Source organism: Rhineura floridana, chromosome 8 (assembly GCF_030035675.1).
Source record: "Rhineura floridana isolate rRhiFlo1 chromosome 8, rRhiFlo1.hap2, whole genome shotgun sequence".
NCBI classification, from domain to species: domain Eukaryota; kingdom Metazoa; phylum Chordata; class Lepidosauria; order Squamata; family Rhineuridae; genus Rhineura; species Rhineura floridana.
Window position 1 is genome coordinate 37,247,566 of NC_084487.1, and position 23,411 is coordinate 37,270,976.

The 23,411-nt window shown below is 43.1% G+C and overlaps 1 protein-coding gene across 2 annotated transcripts in view; it reads right to left on the bottom strand.

The window, feature by feature from the left end:
• The window catches only part of NUAK1 (NUAK family kinase 1), a 92,296-nt gene that overhangs the window by 30,413 nt on the left and 38,472 nt on the right, over positions 1–23,411 (bottom strand). Inside the window, exons 2-5 of one of the 2 annotated variants that reach the window (XM_061638922.1) lie at positions 20,859–20,979; positions 3,786–4,117; positions 2,226–3,673; positions 1,338–1,895 (exon numbers count right to left, since the gene is read on the bottom strand). In XM_061638922.1, the coding sequence (XP_061494906.1) occupies positions 1,505–1,895; positions 2,226–3,673; positions 3,786–4,117; positions 20,859–20,979 (2,292 nt within the window). In that variant the 3' untranslated portion in view covers positions 1,338–1,504. Of the gene's footprint in view, positions 1–1,337; positions 1,896–2,225; positions 3,674–3,785; positions 4,118–20,858; positions 20,980–23,411 lie in introns of those variants that run through there. The other variant, XM_061638923.1, reaches the window with a different exon arrangement.

Here is a 23,411-nt window from a genome sequence, read left to right on the forward strand (position 1 = left end):
AACTATTCCCAAATCTCATTTTATTTCTGTTTCTGGAATCTTAAAGTGAGAATAAAAGCTGCAGTTGTACAGTATTTTTTTTAAACAGACATCCACCTTGAGGACTGAATGCTTTCCGTTTACATGTAACCCCAGGATAAGAATTTTAGTTTGTTGTTTTAAGAAAGGCAGCCAATCTCTTCACATTGGAACCATCTGAATTCTCCTCATGCCTTTGCTCTATATCAGAGCAATCTCCTAAATTAGTTCCAGTGTGTTGACATTCCTTCCATCTGGTGTCTTTCCATAAAGTGGTATTTTTATTACCCTCCTTACAGCAACAGAAAGAAGTACCTTTGCAATGATACAAAGTGGTCTTTTATTAAAGGTCAGCCAAATCAGAGGAGCAAGTGAGCATGTCTTCAATTTTAGGGATATAGGACAGAATAACCTTTTCATTCACTAAAATAACCTGAAAATTTTTCTTATTTTTTTTATTTTTAAGCACAATACTTTTTGTACTAGTATGATCTATGCCAATTTACTCAATTATATAATTTAGTTTACTGGATTAAGCTAGAAGGTATTAAGGTTGTATTATATGTGAAAATTTAAGTCCATCTTGCTGAATCCAAGGATTCAGGTGCTTAATGTGGTCAGAAATGATTCCCTCCCCTTTCATTGCAAGATCAGAGACTGCTTCAACTAAATACCGAAAAAAGGGGGGGCACTTGGGAAGATTCTATTGATCAGTTTTGCTAGTGTTGAAAGACTGAGAGGGAAAAAATTATAATATACCTAGCCTCCCATCAATTCTAGCATTGCGAGATCAAAACTCAGGGTGTGATCCTGTATCTTTAAGATACACATAGAGGGCAAAATTGCATCAGATGCAGCTTTTCCCATCACGCATGGCAGTGCCTGCACTGCAGTTGAAAATCTTATATTTAATTCTAAAAGATTTATGAGCTCTCAAGCTCTTGAATATGGCAACCAGATCTATCATCCACTTACTATCTCACACAATATTTACTTTCTTCTAGAAGCTTTAATACTAGGAAGCTACTTTTGCATGCTAAGATCTCAACCCACTGAAGTATATAGTTGAGATGGTGACAATCGGGTATGAAGGGTAGAATCTATAGCAGGTAATTCCAGAGCTTGGAAGATTACTTTTAAAAAGTAATAAATTACAGTTACAATTACTTGGCCCCAAAAAGTAGTAATTACCGTTACAATTACAATTGCTCTGAAAGTAACTGATTACATTACTTTTTCTCAAAAGTAATCACTACAATTACATTTCAGTTACTTTTTTTAAAAAACTCCTACAAGGTGCTGGCCTTGGCTGCTGCACATCTCAGAAGCCTAAAACAATATTAAAAATAAACACACACACACAGGGGGTAGTAGAATAAAAAAATTTATCCATAAGATTAACATAATGGCATAACAGAATCTCACATCCCCCCAAGCAATGAAGATACCCCAACTCTTGAAATCAAATTTTACACTTGAAATGCTTTTATAATATGTTTCTGTTATGTCTCAAAAGAACAAGATGCTCAAAGAGCATGTCAGACAAGGAATGTCTTTTTACAGTCATTACGTTGCCACCAGTACTGAACAGGCGTTCTACTGAGGCACTTGAAGGCATGCCTGTGTTGTGCTGCAAAAAACACCGCAGCACACGTGGAAAGCCATGGAGTGATGACACTTCCCTGCTGGGAGACCTCAGGTACCTCACCAGTTCCTCCTCAGCAGTATCCACTGCTGACTTCTTGCCCTGGGGCAGAAAGTTAAAGAAGTCATCTTCTAAGTCATCTCCTTCCTGGTCTTTATCTGAAGACTGATCACTGTCCTCATTAAGTACACTCATCTTTATTTCAGCTTTCAACAAGGCTTCCATTGTGTATCTAAGAAAGAGAGAGGATATGTTAACACATATATGTTAGGAAACCATCATCTGCTCTTCATTTCCTGATGCTTGTCATGTCCCCTGGTTCAGGGTCCAGCCTGAGCCTGTGGATGATGACATGGAAGGTAGGAAGGTGACCAAGTCACCACACTCATGGGGCAGCACAGCAGACCCTTAAGGATTACCTGCAGCAACCCAAGGTTGTGATGAGGAGTCCCAGGAAGAAAAGGCCCAGCCCCTGCCTACCACCTTAAGCCCTCTGATGCCTCCCTTGAGACAACATTTCCCTTGGAGTAATCCACCCAAAGGGCTTCCCTAATGTTCTTACTTGTTGGTATGGGTGGCGGCCTGACATGATTCCAGCCAATCTAGTTTGAAGCGAGGGTGTAGGCAGGCTGCCAGAAGAAGCCTCTTGTCCTCCCAGATAGCTGCAAACCACTTTCTTAGGGCTTCGCGCACACCTCTCAGCAGCTGAAAACAGTATGTGTACCTCTCAGGTTTGTTTTCCAGGCCTTCTAACTTGCGGTCCAGATTGCAGAGCGTTGGTAGCAAATACCCCATGAACATGCCGTTCTCCCATTGCAGGATATCTAGGGACTGGGCTAGTGGCTCCATAATCTCTGTGTATTCCTGTACCACTTCAATCTCAGCAGCTGTGATCCTGGACAAGGAGCAGCGGTCCATTATGGCATGCATTTTTAGTGGCACAGTTGACAGGAGCTCATGTAGTTGCTTCAACACATCAAAGGTGGAATTCCACCTGGTCTTATTCGGTACCTTCAGATACACACCATATTGCGCATGGATATACTCAGCAATCTGTGCTGACTGGTTCTGCTTGGACCACAACTTGCTGCACTTTCCCATCAAGGAACGAAACTGTTTCTTGAAAGGACCAAGAAGACTACTTTTGGAGGAGTCAGAAAGCATGGCCTCTATGTCTTGTGTTGCCACAAGGTTGAGGGTGTGGCTAGCACATCTCTGGTGTGGTGGTAAAACAAAATCCTCTCCTGAGTCTGCAGCTTCTTCCTCTGCCTCAGGTCCTGTGTCCAGGATCTCACAGATAGGCACAAACTCCACCTCAGCCTCCTCCTCCTCCTGGTTATCACCATCATCGTCACTGGTGCCTGCAGCTTCCACTGGTTCTTGGGCCATGAAAACTCTGAACGCTTTCACAAAGTTGGAGCCATTGTCTGTAGTAGTGCACATAACTTTGTTGTGGATCCTGTACTGCACATGTACATCATGCAGTGCTTTTGAAAGGACATCGTATGTATGGCGCCCCTTCAGACGCTTACAAGCCAAGGCCCCGACCTCACGTTTCAGGGTAGTTGGGTTGATCCAGTGGGCTGTTACCCCAAAGTAACTCTTCTTGCCATTGGTCCAACAATCTGCAGTGGTTGCTATATATGCCACAGCACCCATTCGGTTTGCAAGAGTTTCTCTCATGTGGCATGCTCTCTTCTCAATTCTGTCTCTCAGAGTCTTGGCACATATGATGGTGAGATCTTTGGGGAGTCCAATGCGAACCAGATTGATGAATGATGGTTTGTCCACAGTCTGAAGTGGTAAGGTCTCCTCTACAATGAAATCAATGATTCTCCTGTCGAGATTGCTCTGGGTGACAGGCTCCCTGCCAGATCCCCACCTCTCAAGGGTTGTCTGCTGCTGCTTCAGCATTTTGGGAGGAGGGGTGTCATGCATTGGTTCAGGAAGGCCACGTCTCCTTGCCTTTATTGCTTCTTCAATTGCTCTCAGCTTCTCAGGGTGTGCCCTCTGAGGAAGAAGAACAAAGCATGAATCCAAGAAAAAATGGAAGAGGAACTTCACAATTTAAACATAAATAGACAATGGACACTCTTTGAGGACCAGCATGACAAAGGCTTACCTCAAAATGTTTCTTCACATTGGATGAGGAGGAAACAGCTGATCTCAGGTTTTTGATCCTTGGAAGGCAGTAATTGCATCGTACAACAACATTTTTCCCACTCTGGCTCACAAATGTACAAGCTTTCTCAAAGCCAAACCATGGTACTTGCTGTTCTGCAGATGTGGCTGTGGGCAACTGGCACTGCTTCATGCCCTCCTCCTCCTCATGCACAGGGCCTCCTTTCTGAACCTCACTTTCTAGTTTTGCCTCCTCAGGATCAACAAGCTGTGACTCAAGTGGCCGCACTAACTGACTGCTGCTCTCAGCAGCAAAACCTGCAACAGGCGTCTCTGTAATAAACAAGAGATAATGCTCCTAATATGGGTGAACTTCAGCTGTGATGTGCCCCCATCTCTTCCCCATGCTGCAAGATCCCCCAGTCAGAGTGGAAGTAAGCAGGTCGATAGCACAATTAAAAGAGATCCTATTTGCATCATTTTTGCTCACTGAATAACCCTGCCTGGGCCAGTCTAACCTACTATCTCACAGGGTTGTTGTGAGAACAAAATGAGACTAGGGTTCAAATCCCCACATAGCCATGAAGCTCACTGGGTGACCTTGGGCCAGTCACTGCCTCTCAGCCTTATGAAAACCCTATTCATAGGGTCACCATAAGTTGGAATCAACTTGAATATGATGATTATGATAATAAATATGCAGCATTTCAAATTAATTCTGTATGAGAAGCATTCCATGCCAAGCTTGGAAAACCAAGGATGAGGTATAAAATGTAGACAAAAATACTTTTGACAAAATGCCGTTTATCTTTTATATCTATATCTATAATTAGCAATACAGCTGAATGATGTATGTAAAGTATTTTTCTTTCCCTTTTCTTTTTTATTAATATTTTAGTACTACTGCTAAAGTTCTGATGAAAGAATAAAGCATTCATTAGCCAAATTCAAATGATTAGAACACATCACATAAATTCCACTGAAGTTGGAGTTTTTGCCATAGAAAATGGAAAAAACATATAACCTATGATAGCCCAATAGACAATCAGAACTAATATAAAACCCTATTGCTTCTCATTTGCAAATCTTGCAAGATCTAAGGTAACTCTAGATCATGTGAGTTCAGGTGATGCATGTTATGTACATTTGTATAGATATTAGCAGAGATTGTCAACAGTCTATCTCTCTCTGGGACTGGGAATCTCTCTCTTTCTCACAGAACATGAGTTTGAGAGCTGGGGGACTGAGAGGAGCTGCAAGGACCCTACTTCTCACCTCATCTCTGCCAAGAACAAAAAAATCAGCCTTAAGCCATTTATTATACGCCTAATGATTTTTTATTTTTATTATTATTATTATTATTACTGAGACAGTTTTTGTCCCACATACAATTCAGTCTTGTGATTAAACAGGACAAAAATACAAATAAAAAGAAAGATGGAGTTCAAATAAGAACATAAGAACATAAGAAGAGCCTGCTGGATCAGGCCAGTGGCCCATCTAGTCCAGCATCCTGTTCTCACAGTGGCCAACCAGGTGCCTGGGGGAAGCCCGCAAGCAGGACCCGAGTGCAAGAACACTCTCCCCTCCTGAGGCTTCCGGCAACTGGTTTTCAGAAGCATGCTGCCTCTGACTAGGGTGGCAGAGCACAGCCATCATGGCTGGTAGCCATTGATAGCCCTGTCCTCCATGAATTTGTCTAATCTTCTTTTAAAGCCATCCAAGCTGGTGGTCATTACTGCATCTTGTGGGAGCAAATTCCATAGTTTAACTATGCGCTGAGTAAAGAAGTACTTCCTTTTGTCTGTCCTGAATCTTCCAACATTCAGCTTCTTTGAATGTCCACGAGTTCTAGTATTGAGAGGGAGAAGAACTTTTCTCTATCCACTTTCTCAATGCCATGCATAATTTTATACACTTCTATCATGTCTCCTCTGACCCGCCTTTTCTCTAAACTAAAAAGCCCCAAATGCTGCAACCTTTCCTCGTAAGGGAGTCGCTCCATCCCCTTGATCATTCTGGTTGCCCTCTTCTGAACCTTTTCCAACTCTATAATATCCTTTCTGAGATAAGGCGACCAGAACTGTACACAGTATTCCAAATGCGGCCGCACCATAGATTTATACAACGGCATTATGATATCGGCTGTTTTATTTTCAATACCTTTCCTAATTATTGCTAGCATGGAATTTGCCTTTTTCACAGCTGCCGCACACTGGGTCGACATTTTCATCGTGCTGTCCACCACAACCCCGAGGTCTCTCTCCTGGTCGGTCACCGCCAGTTCAGACCCCATGAGCGTATATGTGAAATTCAGATTTTTTGCTCCAATATGCATAATTTTACACTTGTTTATATTGAATTGCATTTGCCATTTTTCCGCCCATTCACTCAGTTTGGAGAGATCTTTTTGGAGCTCTTCGCAATCCCTTTTTGTTTTAACAACCCTGAACAATTTAGTGTCGTCAGCAAACTTGGCCACTTCACTGCTCACTCCTAATTCTAGGTCATTAATGAACAAGTTGAAAAGTACAGGTCCCAATACCGATCCTTGAGGGACTCCACTTTCTACAGCCCTCCATTGGGAGAACTGTCCATTTATTCCTACTCTCTGCTTTCTGCTTCTTAACCAATTCCTTATCCACAAGAGGACCTCTCCTCTTATTCCATGACTGCTAAGCTTCCTCAGAAGCCTTTGGTGAGGTACCTTGTCAAACGCTTTTTGAAAGTCTAAGTACACTATGTCCACTGGATCACCTCTATCTATATGCTTGTTGACACTCTCAAAGAATTCTAATAGGTTACTGAGACAGGACTTTCCCTTGCAGAAGCCATGCTGGCTCTGCTTCAGCAAGGCTTGTTCTTCTATGTGCTTAGTTAATCTAGCTTTAATAATACTTTCTACCAGTTTTCCAGGGACAGAAGTTAAGCTAACTGGCCTGTAATTTCCGGGATCCCCTCTGGATCCCTTTTTGAAGATTGGCGTTACATTTGCCACTTTCCAGTCCTCAGGCACGGAGGAGGACCCAAGGGACAAGTTACATATTTTAGTTAGCAGATCAGCAATTTCACCTTTGAGTTCTTTGAGAACTCTTGGGTGGATGCCATCTGGGCCCGGTGATTTGTCAGTTTTTATATTGTCCATTAAGCTTAGAACTTCCTCTCTCTTTACCACTATTTGTCTTAGTTCCTCAGAATCCCTTCCTGCAAATGTTAGTTCAGGTTCAGGGATCTGCCCTATGTCTTCCACTGTGAAGACAGATGCAAAGAATTCATTTAGCTTCTCTGCAATCTCCTTATCGTTCTTTAGTACACCTTTGACTCCCTTATCATCCAAGGGTCCTATTGTCTCCCTAGATGGTCTCCTGCTTTGAATGTATTTATAGAATTTTTTGTTGTTGGTTTTTATGTTCTTAGCAATGTGCTCCTCAAATTCTTTTTTAGCATCCCTTACTGTCTTCTTGCATTTCTTTTGCCAGAGTTTGTGTTCTTTTTTATTTTCTTCATTCGGACAAGACTTCCATTTTCTGAAGGAAGACTTTTTGCCTCTAAGAGCTTCCTTGACTTTGCTCATTAACCATGCTGGCATCTTCTTGGCCCTGGCGGTACCTTTTCTGATCTGCGGTATGCACTCCAGTTGAGCTTCTAATATAGTGTTTTTAAACAACTTCCAAGCATTTTCGAGTGATGTGACCCTCTGGACTTTGTTTTTCAGCTTTCTTTTTACCAATCCCCTCATTTTTGTGAAGTTTCCTCTTTTCAAGTCAAATGTGACCGTGTTGGATTTTCTTGGCAATTGGCCAGTTACATGTATGTTTAATTTAATAGCACTGTGGTCACTGCTCCCAATCGGTTCAACAACACTTACATCTCGCACCAGGTCCCGGTCCCCACTGAGGATTAAGTCCAGGGTTGCCGTCCCTCTGGTCGGTTCCATGACCAACTGATCTAGGGAACAGTCATTTAGAATATCTAGAAACTTTGCTTCTTTGTCATGACTGGAACACATATGCAGCCAGTCTATGTCCGGGTAGTTGAAGTCACCCATTACTACCACATTTCCTAGTTTGGATGCTTCCTCAATTTCATATCTCATCTCAAGGTCTCCCTGAGCATTTTGATCAGGGGGACGATAGATTGTTCCCAGTATTAAGTCCCTCCTGGGGCACGGTATCACCACCCACAATGATTCTGTGAAGGAGTCTGCCTCTTTTGGGGTTTCGAGCTTGCTGGATTCAATGCCTTCTTTCACGTATAGAGCGACTCCGCCACCAATACGTCCTTCCCTGTCCTTCCGATATAGTTTATATCCAGGGATAACCGTATCCCACTGGTTTTCTCCATTCCACCAGGTCTCGGTTATGCTCACTATATCAATGCTCTTCTCTAAGACCAAGCACTCCAGTTCTCCCATCTTGGTTCGGAGGCTCCTAGCATTAGCGTACAGGCACTTGTAATAAATTTATTGTAATAAATATACAATAAAAAGCTAGCTGGCATTTTAAAAGGCAGGAGTGCTCTGTCTGGATAAATACAGCACACAGGTAGGCATGGGAACAAGGGGGAGAGTTCAAAAAGGGGGGGAAGGAAGAGAAGTAGGCCAGAGCTTGGAAAAGTTACTTTTTTGAACTACAGCTCCCATCAGCCTAATCCAGTGGCCATGTTGCCTAGGGCTGATGGGAGTTGTAGTTCAAAAAAGTAACTTTTCCAAGCTCTGAGTAGGCTGAAGTTTCAGAAGTGCCTTGTGATTGATGGAGGGGGCAGCAGAGGCAAGGAGAGGCAGTGGGGGGGCAGAACGGTGCCGTGGGGGGCGGGGGGGAGAACGGTGCCACGGGGGGGCACACACACACACACACACACAAATCATCATCACTCACCTCCACAGCTCTTCGCCATTCTGCTGCTGCCTTCTCCTCCGTTGTCCTTGCCCTGGCTTTTTCCTCTGGCATCCATTTTGTCCTCTCAGATGCTAGCAGGCCCTGCCTATTCACCTCTTCCCTCGTGCATCCTAACACAGATCATGAGGGAAGAGAGAGTCTGCGCAGAGGTCCAATCAGTGTGAGGCACATGTCTTATGTTAACCAATCACAGCCAGGAGCTGTCTTCCCCTTGTTCCTGCCCCCAAGTAATGTGCAATCTAATGTGGAAACGTTAAAGTTGCAGCTGAAAAGTAGGGAAATTACTAGCCGTAATTACTAGTTACTTGCCAAATGTAATGGAATTACCCACTCGTTATTTAAAATTGTAATGAATTACAAGTAACTCGTTAAAAATAACGAGTTACTTCCAAGCTCTGGGTAATTCTGTTCACAAGCATATTGCAGTAGCATAAGATCTCAGCACTTGGAAATGCCTCTCATAGCAGCAATATTTGATTTAGTGTTTTAATGAGTTGTTAATATTTCTTTTTGACATTATGCTTTTACTGTTTGTGTCATGATGTTTATATGTTTGTTGTACATTGTCCTGAGTTTCTTTGGAGGAAGGGCAATTTATAAATATTTTAAATAAATTAATAATGATGGATGCCATAAAGTCTATCCAGAACATACTTTCTGAATTCTGTAATATTGCTTGTCCGAGAGATTCCTGAAGCAAGAAAAATGAATGAATGTATGAACAGGGCCGAGCTCTAGGAGACCCATGTTGGATCACAGTGTATGACATAAAATGTATCTTTAGAAAAGAAGGCAAAATACCAGCTTTCCCCCCACCTCCATAGCCTGGCTTTTTTTTTTTTTTACAATAAGCGGTATTATTTAGGTGTTAAAGTATAGTGAATGCAAGGAAGTGGAGGACTATGGAGCGTGCGACTTTGGAGGTTAGTTTAGTTTATACTACTTCCATTCCTAATCACAAGCCTCTAGGAAAATCTGTATTATAATCTTGGGCGTTATCAAATGTAAACAATGGAAATAATATATTTAAAGCCAAAGGTTGAAATAAAAAGGAAGTGGATTAGATAACTGTTGTCAGATGGTGTTGCTAATGTTAAAGAAACAAAACCATTGGCACGGAGGCCAATCTCAAACGTTTCCATATCCAGGATTTTTGCTATTCTTTATATGAACATTTTAGACAGTGAGAGAAAGGGCACTTATGAATCAGAGTGTAGACATTCAGAGCGGACCTGTATTTAGATTTGCATTTTTAAAATCTAGAATGGCAGTATAAAGAATCAAGTTCAACATGTTATTCGTATGTATTTTGGCGAGCATGGTATTTTACATGTTCATGTAATTAATGGGAAGTAGTTTTCAGTCTGTTAAACAATTTAATCTCATTTCCACTGAGTTCCTGGAGGACCATTTCCAGAGACATCTGCTCAGCTCCCAGGCAGGGATGCTGTAGGATTCTGCAAGGTCCCCAGTGCTATTTAACATCTATATGAAGCTGTTTGGCATGGTTATCATGGGGTTTGGAGATCATTGTGTCATCAATACATCACATTCTATGGGCTTATCCAGACGACTGTATAATGTGTGACATGATCGCTTTGTGTATTCATTATTTTTCGGTCGTCCATATGACGTTGCACGCTTTTGCGCATTTTCGTGCGGTTAAATCTGCTTTGGCATTACCGCGAAAAATGCGATTTGCTTCTTTAAATCGGGAATCATCCACTGCAACATTAGGGGCTCTGATGCAATACCGCGGACTTTAGAGCAGGAGCGGTCCTTGGGCGTTGCCTCATAACCCCTTCCCTCATTCCCAGCCAATCACGTATTTCCACTTTTACGCATGTGCGCGAATGTCTGGGGAAAGCCCAGGAAAATGGAACCAATCAGAGCAATGGCGTGGTGTTGGGGGGGCTCCTTGTCATCTCCTTGCCTATGCAGGCTTCCTTGAGAGAGCTGCTGCTGTACAGCCAGCTGGTTTGGCAGCTGCAGGCGTGGTGTTGATGGCCCGCCCGCCCGCTGATCCAGCAGCCCCCCACATGGCACTATTGCCCACTCCCCCACCCCTGGTGTCGCCTGTTGGACTAGCAAGCCCCAGCCGGGGCGTGCGAACAGCCTCCAACTCCCCTGGTGAGAGGCTTACTTGCCAAGGGTTTCAAGCTGGAGGGGGGCCTCCTGGCTAGCAAGGGGCACCCCCTTTCCTCCCTGTGGAGCCTCTGACACCCCTTCTCCCTCCCCTTCTGGGGGATCCCCCGCTCCCCTCTCCTCCTCCTTGTTGCTCTCGCTTTCTGGCAACCCACTCTCGGCGACCCGCTCCACAGTTTGCGGCTCACCCTTTGCGTCCCCATCTCCATCCTCCGAGAGCCCAGCCACGCCCCCGCTGCTTTGCTCCGGCCCTGGCCTCAGACAGCTGGTGAAACAAGCCTCCAAAGTCTCCGAAGAGACAAGAAGGGGGGGTGAGGGGTGAGGGAAAGCTGACCAAGAGGGGCACCTCGCTGGGAGCCTCCCCTCCCTCCCTCCCTACTCCCTTTCCAAGCGCTGGATCGCACTGCTTCCTTCCCCTCCGCTCTGCTCCCCGCTGGACCTCTGCCCACCTCCGCCATCTGCCCCTCTTGCCAGCTGGATGGAGAGTGCCCACCACAGCTGCTCTGAGAGGTGACCTGCCAACCCCTTGTCTTCCCCCTTATCTTCCCCCCTGCTTCTTGCCACCTAGTTCCAGCTCAGGCTGGTGAAAAGGGCTTCCAAAATGCTTTGAGAGGGAAGTGCCTGAGAGGGGGCAACTTGGGGAGACTCTGAGGCATCCTCCCCTGTGGGGGCCCCGTATCCTGCCCCCCCACTGGCCTGACAAACCCACAGCCATCCCCACCACTTTGACACACAACTCCCGCTCTTCTTCTCCTTCCATGGAGGCTGCCAAAATTGCCTCCATTTCTGCTATGGAGGGGGTTGCCTGGGGTGACGGGACTGGAGGGGGCACAGGGGCCCGGGGGGGTCATCCACCACCACCACCACTACCACCCCAATCCCACGCCCCCTGCCGCCACCACCCCAGCAGCCTGGGAACCCTGCAAGAGCATCCTTTGGCTGGGAACCCGTGGCTCCAGGCCAGGATTTCATTCTTGCCTGCAGCCTTCTGCTCTCTCTGCTGATTGAGACTTGCCAGCCCTGTGTATCTGCAGAATGTTTGCTATGCATAAAGGCAAAAACACATACATTCATTTTTGCGTGATATCGCAAATACAAGCAGACAAAAATACAGGAATTATTGGCATATAAGCACCCCCCCCCGCCGGCCCTGCTCCAGAGTGGCAAGCGGGAAGGAACTTCATTACACCCACAGGAAATTCAAACTTTTGCGCTCTTACGGTCAAGCGCATGCGTGATATTGTGCTTCGTTGCAAAGGGGAGAGGAGCATACATCATATTTTGTGGACCAATTGGCTGATGGGGGGAATGTTATGGGCAGAGCTGGGAAAAAGCGAGAAGAAGTATGGGTCCTCCCGCTGCATGTGCAGGAGCAAAAAAAGTTTTTTTTTTTAATCGGGAAAGAGTGAACAAACAGGCAAAGTGAGGACTGTCAGATGACGAACCGGATATGGAAAACGTGGATTATCCCGCTCTGTTTGGATGAGCCATAAGTGGGACTACCCTTAACGTTGGTCCAAGAATTGCAGCTAATCCAGCATGGTGTATTGGTGAGTGCTCCAGTGCAGAGTCATATTACACTGATTTTGTAAGATCTGCACTGGCTGCCTATGTGTTAACAGGCTCAATTTAAGGTGTTGGTATTAACATTCAAAACCCGAAGGACTTGCGACCTAGATACCTTATAAACTGCCTCTCTCCATATCGGTCTGCTTGGGTTCTTAGATTGGTTGAAGGGGGGGCTTCTTGCAATCCCATTGGTGGGTGTTGCATGCTTGTGCTGGGACCCATGGTAGGGCCTTTTCAGTTATTGCGACCAAACTCTGGAATTCCCTCCCTAAGGAGCATGGATGACAACATCATTAATAGGTTTCCATTACTTAATCAAGACATATCTTTTATTTCAGGCATTTGGTGGATCTGGTTACCTGCCCTAGAGGTTATAATCATTTGTATTGTGATATTATTATTTTCTGATTAGTTATGCTTTGTTTTCATGATTGGTGTTGATTTTACCATATTGTGGGACCATCTTGATGAAAATTGGTCTATACACTTTATAAACGAAATAAATAACATCCCATTGATTTCAACTTATTAATATCCCATCTTTCTTCCAGTACGGATCCCAAGGCAGCATACATATTTCCTGGGCAGTCTCTCATCTAAGCATTGATCAGAGCCAGACTAACTTGAGACTTATAAATCACTTCCAAACTTGGCCTTTGCCAAAACTGGCTTAGACTCTTGTATTCACTCTTTTGCTCAAATTATAAGACCTCAGATGCAAAAACTTGGGGATTGCAATACAGTTTTACATCTTCCTGTGGCATTGGGATAGAATATCTTGTATGGCTGATCACAGTGGTACCAAATCCAGCAAAGCATGGTTTATTCATTATGTGAACCTTGGAGAAACCTCATAGTAATAGGAAAATGTATCAATCCATTACCGGTGTGTGTGTGTGTGAATACATTTCTGCCATACTATTTAGCACATATAAGTTTCTTAGGGCCCATCTACACAGTGATTTAGTGTGAGTTTGTGCTACTCACATCTCTTTTTAGTTTGCATGGTTCACAAGAAGTTACTGGCAAACAGAAGCTATTCCCCTTTCTCCTCCCACTAACTCTCCCATGAATTCCATTTTGTTTCCTGTGGTTTATCTAGCAACTTCTGACTGCTCTGTCCTCCCCCCTTCACTGTTTGCTGCAACCCTCCCTTCCTCCCCGAGTAAACTTCCTACACTCCTTGCAACAAGCGATGGGAATTGCCATTGGATTTTATCATTCTTTCTCATATTCTCAATCTTTGGGGAGAGAATTTTGAAGTAACATCTCTCTGTGCCTGGTTTCCGATTTCCCCCCCTAAAAAATCTAAGTGGATTTTTAAAAAAAAGTTCCCTGAAAAATACCAATATTAATATAAATATTTTAAAGAAAATATCAGTATCGATATTTTCTCTGATATTTTGAGAAAATATCGATACTGATATTTTTTTTAAAAAATTGGTATTTTCTCAAAATATTATTTCTTTAAAATATTGATATATTTGTTTTTCCCACAGGGAAAAATTAACTCAGAAAAAGCAAGGGGCAGCAGAAAAAGGGGAGGCAGATGATTCCTTTTCAACCGCCAAACTTCAGGAAGCAGTGGGGGCAGGAGGGAGTGGAAATACTGTGCAGGTCAAAAATATTTGCACATGCCCAGTAACTGAGCAACTGGAGGGAGTAAAAATGTAAAATTAGAGGGTGGGGCAACAAGGAAAAAGTGACACTAATCCTTCCCAGAGGAATGCCTACTTGTGTGAATGGAAAACAATGGATTTGAAGCTACCATTGAGCACGAAGTGTGGACCTTGCAAATCTATGATGGTACAAGTAGTTTAGTTGCTGCGAAGAAATGCTCCCATGTGGATAAGCCCTTAAAGTTTCTTTTTCACACGGTCATCATACAATGCAACTATGAAGGATACTTCTAAGGTTGAAAGTATTCTTCAGATGCTATGCTTCTTATGTATTCTAAGTTCATATAACTTTGTTAGTGGGCCTGCATATAAATAAGAAACTGCTGACTATATTCTCTTCAGGTTTTAAACTTATATAAAGTACTGCCAGATGTAACATTTTTCTGAGGTTAGCATGTCCACAGAATAATGTTTTCACTCAAAAGATTTAACTCTTGAACATAGGGATTTCAGGGGGTAAAGGTAAAAAGGGCTTTGCTTTTTAAGTTAAAATTTATGTCCTGAAAACCAGAAAATCAGACTTCTGGAAAAGTCAGCTTAATCTACTCAGTCCTAAAAATTACTTGAAAGCACTTCCCTGCCAGCTGCACTCAAGAGGCTGCCAATTACAGTCCTGTGGAGAGGATGGAATTTCTTTTGACTCCAAATTGGGGGTCTGCCTCTTACAGATAATGGGGAGATAAATTCATTTTGATCAGATTACTAAAAAGAATTCTGAAACTAGAAAGCCTGTTAACATATATGTGGATTTGGCTACCACTGAAAATGGGTGGTTTGTATTGACACTGAGTTGACAAATGCAGAGGTTAATCACCTTTAGTCAAACAAGGTCAAAAGGATACCAAAACATGGATCCTGTTTAAGGGAAGCACAAGTTGGAATCTTGATATAAAAACCTTAGAGCAAAAAATACTACTCACACTAGGAAGACTCAGTGCATCCATTAACCAGTAGTCTTCAATATTTCCAGATGCAGAACCAACCTTCAACCCCGTACTTCAATACGAGACTTATTTTTAGTGTTTTTACCATAAACATTAGTTTTTCTTCCTTTCATTCTTTTTTCATCCTCCTTTTATGGTTTTTTCCTCCTCCTTTTTTTCCTCCCCACTGCAGCTTTATCCTTCACTTAAGTATTAATAGAAAACATTGATGATGCTAGCTTTGGTGATTAGGAAAGGGGAGGCAATATATTTTGGGAATTTCATGCCCTTCCACCCAAGAGCTGACTTCAAGAGGAAGGTATCCTCTAAATTGGTAGCTGTCAAAGCCCAGCTTCTTGGTTGGTGGAGGGAGTGTTTCCAGTTACAGTTTCCTGCATGTGGAACAGGGATGGAGAACCTCAAGCCTAGGGCACAAATATGGTACTCCAGGCCTCTCTATACAACCCTTGGGACTTTCCCCAGGCCACACCCCTTCCGAACCACACCCCTCCCCAGCCCTGCTTTGCACCCTTCTTGAGTATTTTAGGCTGGCTCAAATGTGTCCTTAAATTCGAATAATTCTTCTTGCTTGCTGGAAGGAGGACTGTAGGAGTGTGATGAAATTAGCCTACTACATGAAGGGAAAATTCACGCTTATTGCTTTGCTAATTTTTGCCTTTGACCCTACTTACCACTGGCATGTAGTCCCTGGAAAGTTGCCAGAAGGGAATGCGGCCCTTAGGCTGTAAAACGTTCCCCACGACAGACATAGATAGGAAAGGGTTGATACTGGCTCCACTCAATGGCTTCAATAATAACAGGAAAGCAGAGAGGTGGGACAAGAGATATATTTCTCTTAGAGCTGTCACGTTGGTTACATCCAGACCATACATTTAAAGCACATGGCTTTCCCCAAAGAATCCTGGAACTGTAGTTTTGTTAAGGGTTCTGGGAACTGTAGCTCTGTGTGTGGGTAAACTACAGTTCCCACTATTCTTTGGGGGAAGCTATGTGCTTTAAATGTGCATTAAATTTGTTTTAAATATATGGTGTGGATGTGACCATTCTCTCTGGCACAGTTTTCCTGGCACAGAGATACAGTGATTCAAGAGTCTCAGTGCTGAATTATAACAAGGAGTCTTGTGGTACCTTAAAGATTAACAAATTTATTTGGCATAAGCTTTCATTGACTGCAGCCCATTTCCAAAGCTTGGAAAAGTTACTTTTTTGTACTACAACTCCCATCAACCCCAGCCAGCATGGCCACTGGATTGGGCTGATGGGAGTTGTAGTTCAAAAAAGTAACTTTTCCAAGCTCTGCCCATTTCACAGTTTTCCCTTCAAAAGGTGTGGAATTAGTGTCTGACATGCAACTCTTAAAGGCACAGTAGCCCTGCCAGAAAATAGCAGTTCATGCCTTTCATGTTCTCCTTGCTCTTACTAATTAGAATCATGGAGCTACACTGCTGCTCCGAATACAGATTTGTTTGCTTCTTCGTGTGTGTGTGTGTGTGTGTGTGTGTGTGTGTGTGTGTGTGTGTGAACAAACCAGATTGCAGCATTTTGTTTCTTCAGATAATCCTTTTGTTTCAAGAAGAAAAAATAATATTTAAAGACTGCAAAGTGAGTACACTTAAAACCAGGGGTGGAGAACATGTGGCCCTCCAGATGTTCTTAGACAACAACTCCCATTATCCCTGTCATGCCAAGTGCAGGTGTTCTTGCAAGACTGTAATGGGAAAAACCACAAGGTGGAATTCTCCCTCCCCCCTGCCCAACTTTTAAAGATACAGAAGACTTCTTGGTTGCCAGGCCCGGCCTCCAAGAGGTCTTCTTTATCTTTAAAGGTTGTGGAAGGGGGAGGGAGAATTCTACCTTGTGGTTTTTCCCATTACAGCGTTGCAAGAACACCTGCACTTGGCTGACCTTCTCTTCTCCTAAAGATACAGGATCAGTCTCAGGCCATGGACCTGGCAACCCTAGTCATGGGCCATGCTAGGAGTTGGACTCCAGCAATATCTGGAGGGCCAAAGGTTCTTCAACCTTGCTCAGAACAAACTAAAGCAGGGATGAGGAACCTGTGGCCTTCCCATCCCTCATCTAAAAGGTACAGAAGGCTGTCTCCAGGTTTACAGATAACACACACAACTATAGTAATACCTCAGTTAATGAAGTACATGTGTTCCTGAACATTACTTCTTTAACAGAAACTTTGGTACCAGAAGTAGATATAACATAGAAAGAATACGGGTAGGTTCTTACACCACATAAAAAGAAGACCAGTTCAACATATTTCAGCAAACCTTTTATTAAAACTAACAATATGTATGTCTGAAATGAAACAACTAAGTCAGGTAAGCCTTGCATACAGACCACTTGAAGGTTTCTTCCAAAATGCATCCAGGGATGCCTGCCCTGCCTTTTTATTTTATCATGCAGCATTTTGCTATTGCAATCTAAAGCTTTGAACACAGTTCTCCTCTCTGTACACTCAAGCAGGCAGGCAAGGGGCAGACACCACCATCACCCTCGGTCTCTCTCTCTGCCATCCTCCCCTACACTCACGCGTCTGCAGTAAACAGTGCTTTCAGGGCACCCAATGCAACCTGGCACGGAGCACTATTCCAACTATGTGTGAGACAGCTGCCTGCAGCAGTCATAATCCAGTAGACAAGGAGCCACATTCTGAATATGTCAGGGTGTGCGCCCCCCCCCCACACCCATGCCCTCAAAAAAGACTTTGTTAAAAGGAACTTATTTCCTGGAGAATTTGTTAACTGAGGTATTATTGTACTGGCTGATAAATTAACAAAGAAAGTTTCTAGTAGTGATTAGAATGTATAAAGGAGCTAATTCTAGTTAAGAATTCAAAAGGAGGAGTTGAACCATGTTAGTTATGTTTTGAAAATAATGAAAGGTACTACAAGACTCATTCACTGTGTAAGAAGAAAACTGTATTTCTGCATGAAAGACAGCTACACATTCTGCTCCCGAGTTATGAAAGTGATGAGAAAAGGGTTTCTCCCATATGTGTTGTTTTATTTTTGCTTATCTTTAAATGTGCTGTCCTTTCCTATGTAGATGCACACTACTGAAATCTATAGGATGCCTAATTCTGCATAGGTCCAGGCTGTTAAGTAGTTTAACTGTATTAAACAACAGCTACAGAGAAGACACAAGTTTGCAGCAAACAGTTGTTTTGGTAGCTCCAGCCCACATTCAGAAGAATTTGCTTCATTTGCAATCCTTGTGCTGACACAGCACCCCTCCCCTTTCTCTGTTTCCAGATCCTGTTAAGATTTTATTTAATAAAAAAGACAGATACTCATCTCCTTTCAACCAACAGAACATGCTTTTGAATAACTCAATATGTGATGCTGTAACATGATTCCAAACAATTCCTTATTTTAATCATTGATTTCTGCTGTCAGAACAGTGTTGCCATTAAGGCTATATGAGTTTTAGGTTCACTAACTAAAGCTTTAATTTCAGATTAAAGTAAGCCCCCTACCCACAAGCTATCAGTGGGGCTGAGGCACAAAAGTACACCTCCACAAAGGCCCCAAAACATGTCAACTCCTTCTTCTACGTACCACATTTGATTAGAGAAACGTAAAATATTACTTTTTTCTCAATTTGCATCCAAAGCTAGCAGATATTTCATATTTGATGGCATTTCTGATTACCAATGAATGACAACTTTTGTTTGTTAAATAGTTTTATTAAATACTAGCAGCTTTGTACTCAACGTTGCTCAGGAAGTCCAAGAAACAAAAAAATCAGTGCAGTTTTGAAATCAGTGGTTAAAATAAGTGCAGTTTTGAAAGGTTCAAGTCCGCCAATTTTATTCAAAATTGGGTCCAATTGCATCCAAACATCATGCAAAATTTGGTTACGATATCTTAAGAGGTGTCCAAATGCATAGCGAGGAAAAAAACTTTTGAAAATATGTAAGAGATGAGTTCATATAAGGTGCTACAGGCATGATGGTTATGAACCAAGATCTCCAGCAGTAACAGTCCAGCACCTTATTTTCTGTGCTGCTAGCACCCTGGTTTATTCATTTATCAAAATATTTATATACTGCCCTCTCATAAAATATCAGGGTGGTGTACAGCAATATAAAAGTTCCTTTGCAAGTCTGGCAGACTAGGCTCTGAGGGTCATGGGTACCATCTAGGCTGCAGTACCTCCCACCCTGAATGTTACCAGCCAGTGTCACTGGTCAGTTCCACCAACTCTATAAAGCCTGTACTTCAGAACCAACTCATCAATCTGAAAAACTGTCTTCAATGAGAGTAAGAGTACCTGGAGTGCTTTCTGGGTTTGGCTTTTCCAATTTTGACTACACTCCTGTCTCTGGCCCCTGGGATCTTGATCAGCCTTCTGCAGCACAGAAAATTTGATCTCGTTCTAGCTTACCTGCTGTCTCTGCCCCCCTGGGCTGACAGCCAGCTTTCCTAGGTTTTGGCACCAGAACCCTGGAGCAGACCTCTGTAGAGATCTGACAGTTAACTCACATGAGAGAAATTACCCTCTTCCTTAGATATCCTCCAAATGATAGCTGTATTGAGGTTTTGGAAGTATGCAAATTTACTTATTAAGGTTAATCAGTACGTAGCTTAGAAAAAAGCTCTTACCAAAACAACATGCTTTCATACTCTTGACCCCTCTGTGTGATGTGATGGGCAATACTATGCACAGCTGGAAACAGCAGGGCTCATTAAAGAGATTGGAGGGTTGATAAATGCTATAGGTAAGAGACTACCTCCTCGGGTCTCTTCTGTTGTATGAACTCCTTCAAAGCCATCTTTGCTTTAGAGGCTCTTCATGGGTGTCCTGAACCCCCACTATGGGTGATAAAGCTTCAATGAAGCTGTGAAAGATGCTTTAGAAGCCTGAAGGTCCATGGACTGAGTCCCCGATGGGGCTAAAGGTAAGAAGCTGCACATGAAATCATTTATCATCTAGGGGTCTTCTTTTTCTTCCCCTACTTCTGCAGAGGTTCTGTTTCCACTGGACTGTCACCAGTGTGTTGCTTACCATAGCATAGGTAATGAAGCAAAAGGAACCCTCTCACTACTGTTGGTTTCTGTGCACGTATGGGTAGTGAAAGGTAGCAATGATTTTGGCTTCCCAAAGTTGGCTACATGCCAAAATGGTGGACCATTTCGAGTGAGATCATCCTATTTGCTTATGGGACAGTGATGATTAATTGCTGCCACACGCTCCCCTATTATAACAGTGTACATGGTGGCAGAAAGGTTTGGCAGCACTGTTTCTTGGCTGAGGTCTGGTGAGAAAGTTAGCACTGTGGGCAACTGTATACTGCCAAGGTGTTTCCATGACAATCACCTGTTGCACTTTTTCCAGACTAACCCGGCAAAGCAGAAGGGCAGTGGTAAAGGAATGAAATATTTTTGAACAGGGAATCACTGGTGCTAGGAAGCTGGCAAAAAAAGATCCTGTTAACCAAAGCCTCCACCCCAACAGGTACCAAAGCATTTGAGCACTTGCTTCTGTTTCTACAGGTTTCCATATCCCATAATTTATTTATTTATTTATTTATTTCCATTTTTATACCGCCCATAGCAAGCTCTCTGGGCGGTGTACATCAAATAAAAACACAGCAAATACAATTTACAAAAATAATGACTGGTATACATTAACCATATCAACCCATTGGGCTGGAAAATATTTTTATTATATAATTATTAGTGCACAAAGGGCTTGAAGTGGTATTTCCAATAATCTTATTTTCTTACAAGTAGGTAGAAAACAGTTTCAGAGAGGCCCTGATGTAGAAGGATATGGGAAGTTAAAAACTGAATGAATGCGGAAAAGAATACCAGTCACTAACCTTCATATATAGTGATGATATGAGGATGGCTGAGAGATGACATGATCTCAATCTCCCGTCTGATGTGAACCATATCTTGTTCATCCTTAATTTTGTCCTTACGGATGGATTTTATTGCAACCTATAAATTCAGGAAATTGAGCATTACACTTGGGACAAAGCAGATGAAAGTAATCCATTAGGAGAGACAAGAAAATAAATACAGATGTTAGATGCTAGTAATACATGGAATGAGCAAAATAAAACAAAAATATGTGTACCCACAACTCTTTCCTTTTTATTGCATCATGACAAATACAGCCCATGTTGGAAGAGCTAGTAATACCAAGTTTGAGATTATACAGCCATGAGAGCATGGATTTTTTGCATTCCGCAATGTTAAATCGAAAATACACCCCATACCATTCTGATGCTTCCCATACAAAACCTTACAAAACTTATAGTCCTGAAATCAAAAATACTTGCTTAACGACCCTCTAAATTTTCATAGCGATACACAAAACAGTCAGAGAATTGAGAGTTCAAAGTGTAAAAGGAGAGAAAAACCAGACCCCTTTTGGACTTTTTTGTCAGAGTTCTCATAATCTGTTGAAATTAATTAAAAATCAGCCATGTTCACAGAGTACCTGGAATCCTATTACTGGCCTTGCCCCATACTCTGACCTTCATCTTCTGCAGTTTAAAAGTTTAAAAAATGGCTGGCTGATTTTTAATTAATTTAAGAAATTTAGCATTGAACTGAATGATAATGTCAGGCATAGTAAGAACCAACTGTTAGTGTTCTAAAAGCCAGACTCAAGCTGCTTGGCTTGCCTAATCAAGGGGCCACACCCACACCAGACTTTTATTTTACTTGAGACAATCATGGCTTCCCCCAGAGAATCCTGGGAAGTGTAGTTTGTGAAGGGTGCTGAGAGAAGGCTCCTATTCCCCTGACAGAGCTCCAGGGTCCAGAGTGGTTTAACAGTTAGCCACTCTGACTGAAGGTCTGTGAAGGGAACAGGGCCTCTCCTAGCAACTCTCAGCACCCTTCACTAATTATACTTCCCAGGATTCTTTGGGATAAGCCATGACTATCTAAAGGGAAATAAAGGTCTGATGTGGATGTGGCCAGGAACAGCTTTGCTTTAAATTTGGGTGGGAGGCTACATGCGCCTCCTGTAGAATGATACTGTTCACAATGTTTTCCTTTTGGAAAGGAAAGGGGCTTCCCCTCTGCCCAGTGCCCACCCAACCAATCTCCTCCCTTTCCCCTCTTCTCCCCCTTCCTGCCCTCCCCCTCCCCTTCCTGCCCTCCCCCTCCCCTTCCTGCCCTTCCTGCCCTCCTCCTCCCCTCCCTGCCCCTCCTCCAGGTCAGTTTCACCTATCCTAAGCATGATTGCACAGGAGTAAATCCCACTGAACTCATTAAGCATGCAAATGATCAAATCTGCCCTCCCCTCCTCCTCCCTCCTATCCCCTCCCTCTGGCCCTTTCCCTCCCCCTCCCTTCCCCTCCCCATCCCCTTCCAAATCCCTCCTTCTCCTCCATGGTCAGTTTTACCTATCCTAGGATTACAATCTGGGAGACCAGGGTTCGAATCCCCACACAGCCATGAAGCTCACTGGGTGATCTTGGGCCAGTTACTGCCTCTCATCCTCAGAGAGAGGCAATGGTAAACCACCTCTGAATACTGCTTACCATGAAAACCCTATTCATCAGGTCGCCATAAGTTGGGATCGACTTGAAGGCAGTCCATATCCATTTTCAAATCCCATTGAACTCAACAAGCATGCAAATTATGAAACCTGCCTTCCCGTCCTCCTCCCTCCCATCACCTCCCTTTTGCCCCTTCCCTCCCCTTCCTTCATCCCCCTCCCCTCCTCCCCCCTTTTGCTCCCCTCTCCCCCCTTTCTCTTTCCCTCTACTATCCCCTCCCCCTCTTCCCTCCTGTGGTCAGTTTTACCTATCCTAGCCATGATTGCATGGGAGTAAGTCCCACTGAACTCAATAAGCATGCAAATGATCAGACCTGCCTTTCCCTCCCTTCCTTCCTCTCTCCTCTCCCTTCCTCCTCCCTTCTTCCTCCCCTCCCCTCTTCCTTCTGAGGAAGTGGATTGGACTGTGAAAGACCAACCCAAATTGTTTTTGTATTTTGACAAATTTGTAGGGCAGTCCAATATCTCAGAGAGGAGGTCAGGTCTCCTGCTCCCCTGGTGCATTCACTATAGCTGCCCAATTTCCCTGCTTTTTAAAGTTTGATAGAAATATGTGTTGGCTGTAGGTACGTTCTTAAACTGCAAGGTTTTTTGCCTATTATTTTTATTTGGATAGCCAATTCCTTTCTGCATAGACTGCAGAGAATAAGTATACCCATGCACCAAATTAAATTTAAGTGTTGGAAGCTAATGGAGATAAATTTAGACCAAGCTAGATTTATCATCCTAAGTGTGTTTCATGAGAGATACTAACAGCACATTATGGTCTGCAATACATTATCTCTGAATGATGATAAATGCAAAATAAAAAGTAGAAAAGAGATACTTTGAAATTAATTGTACATTCTAATCAATG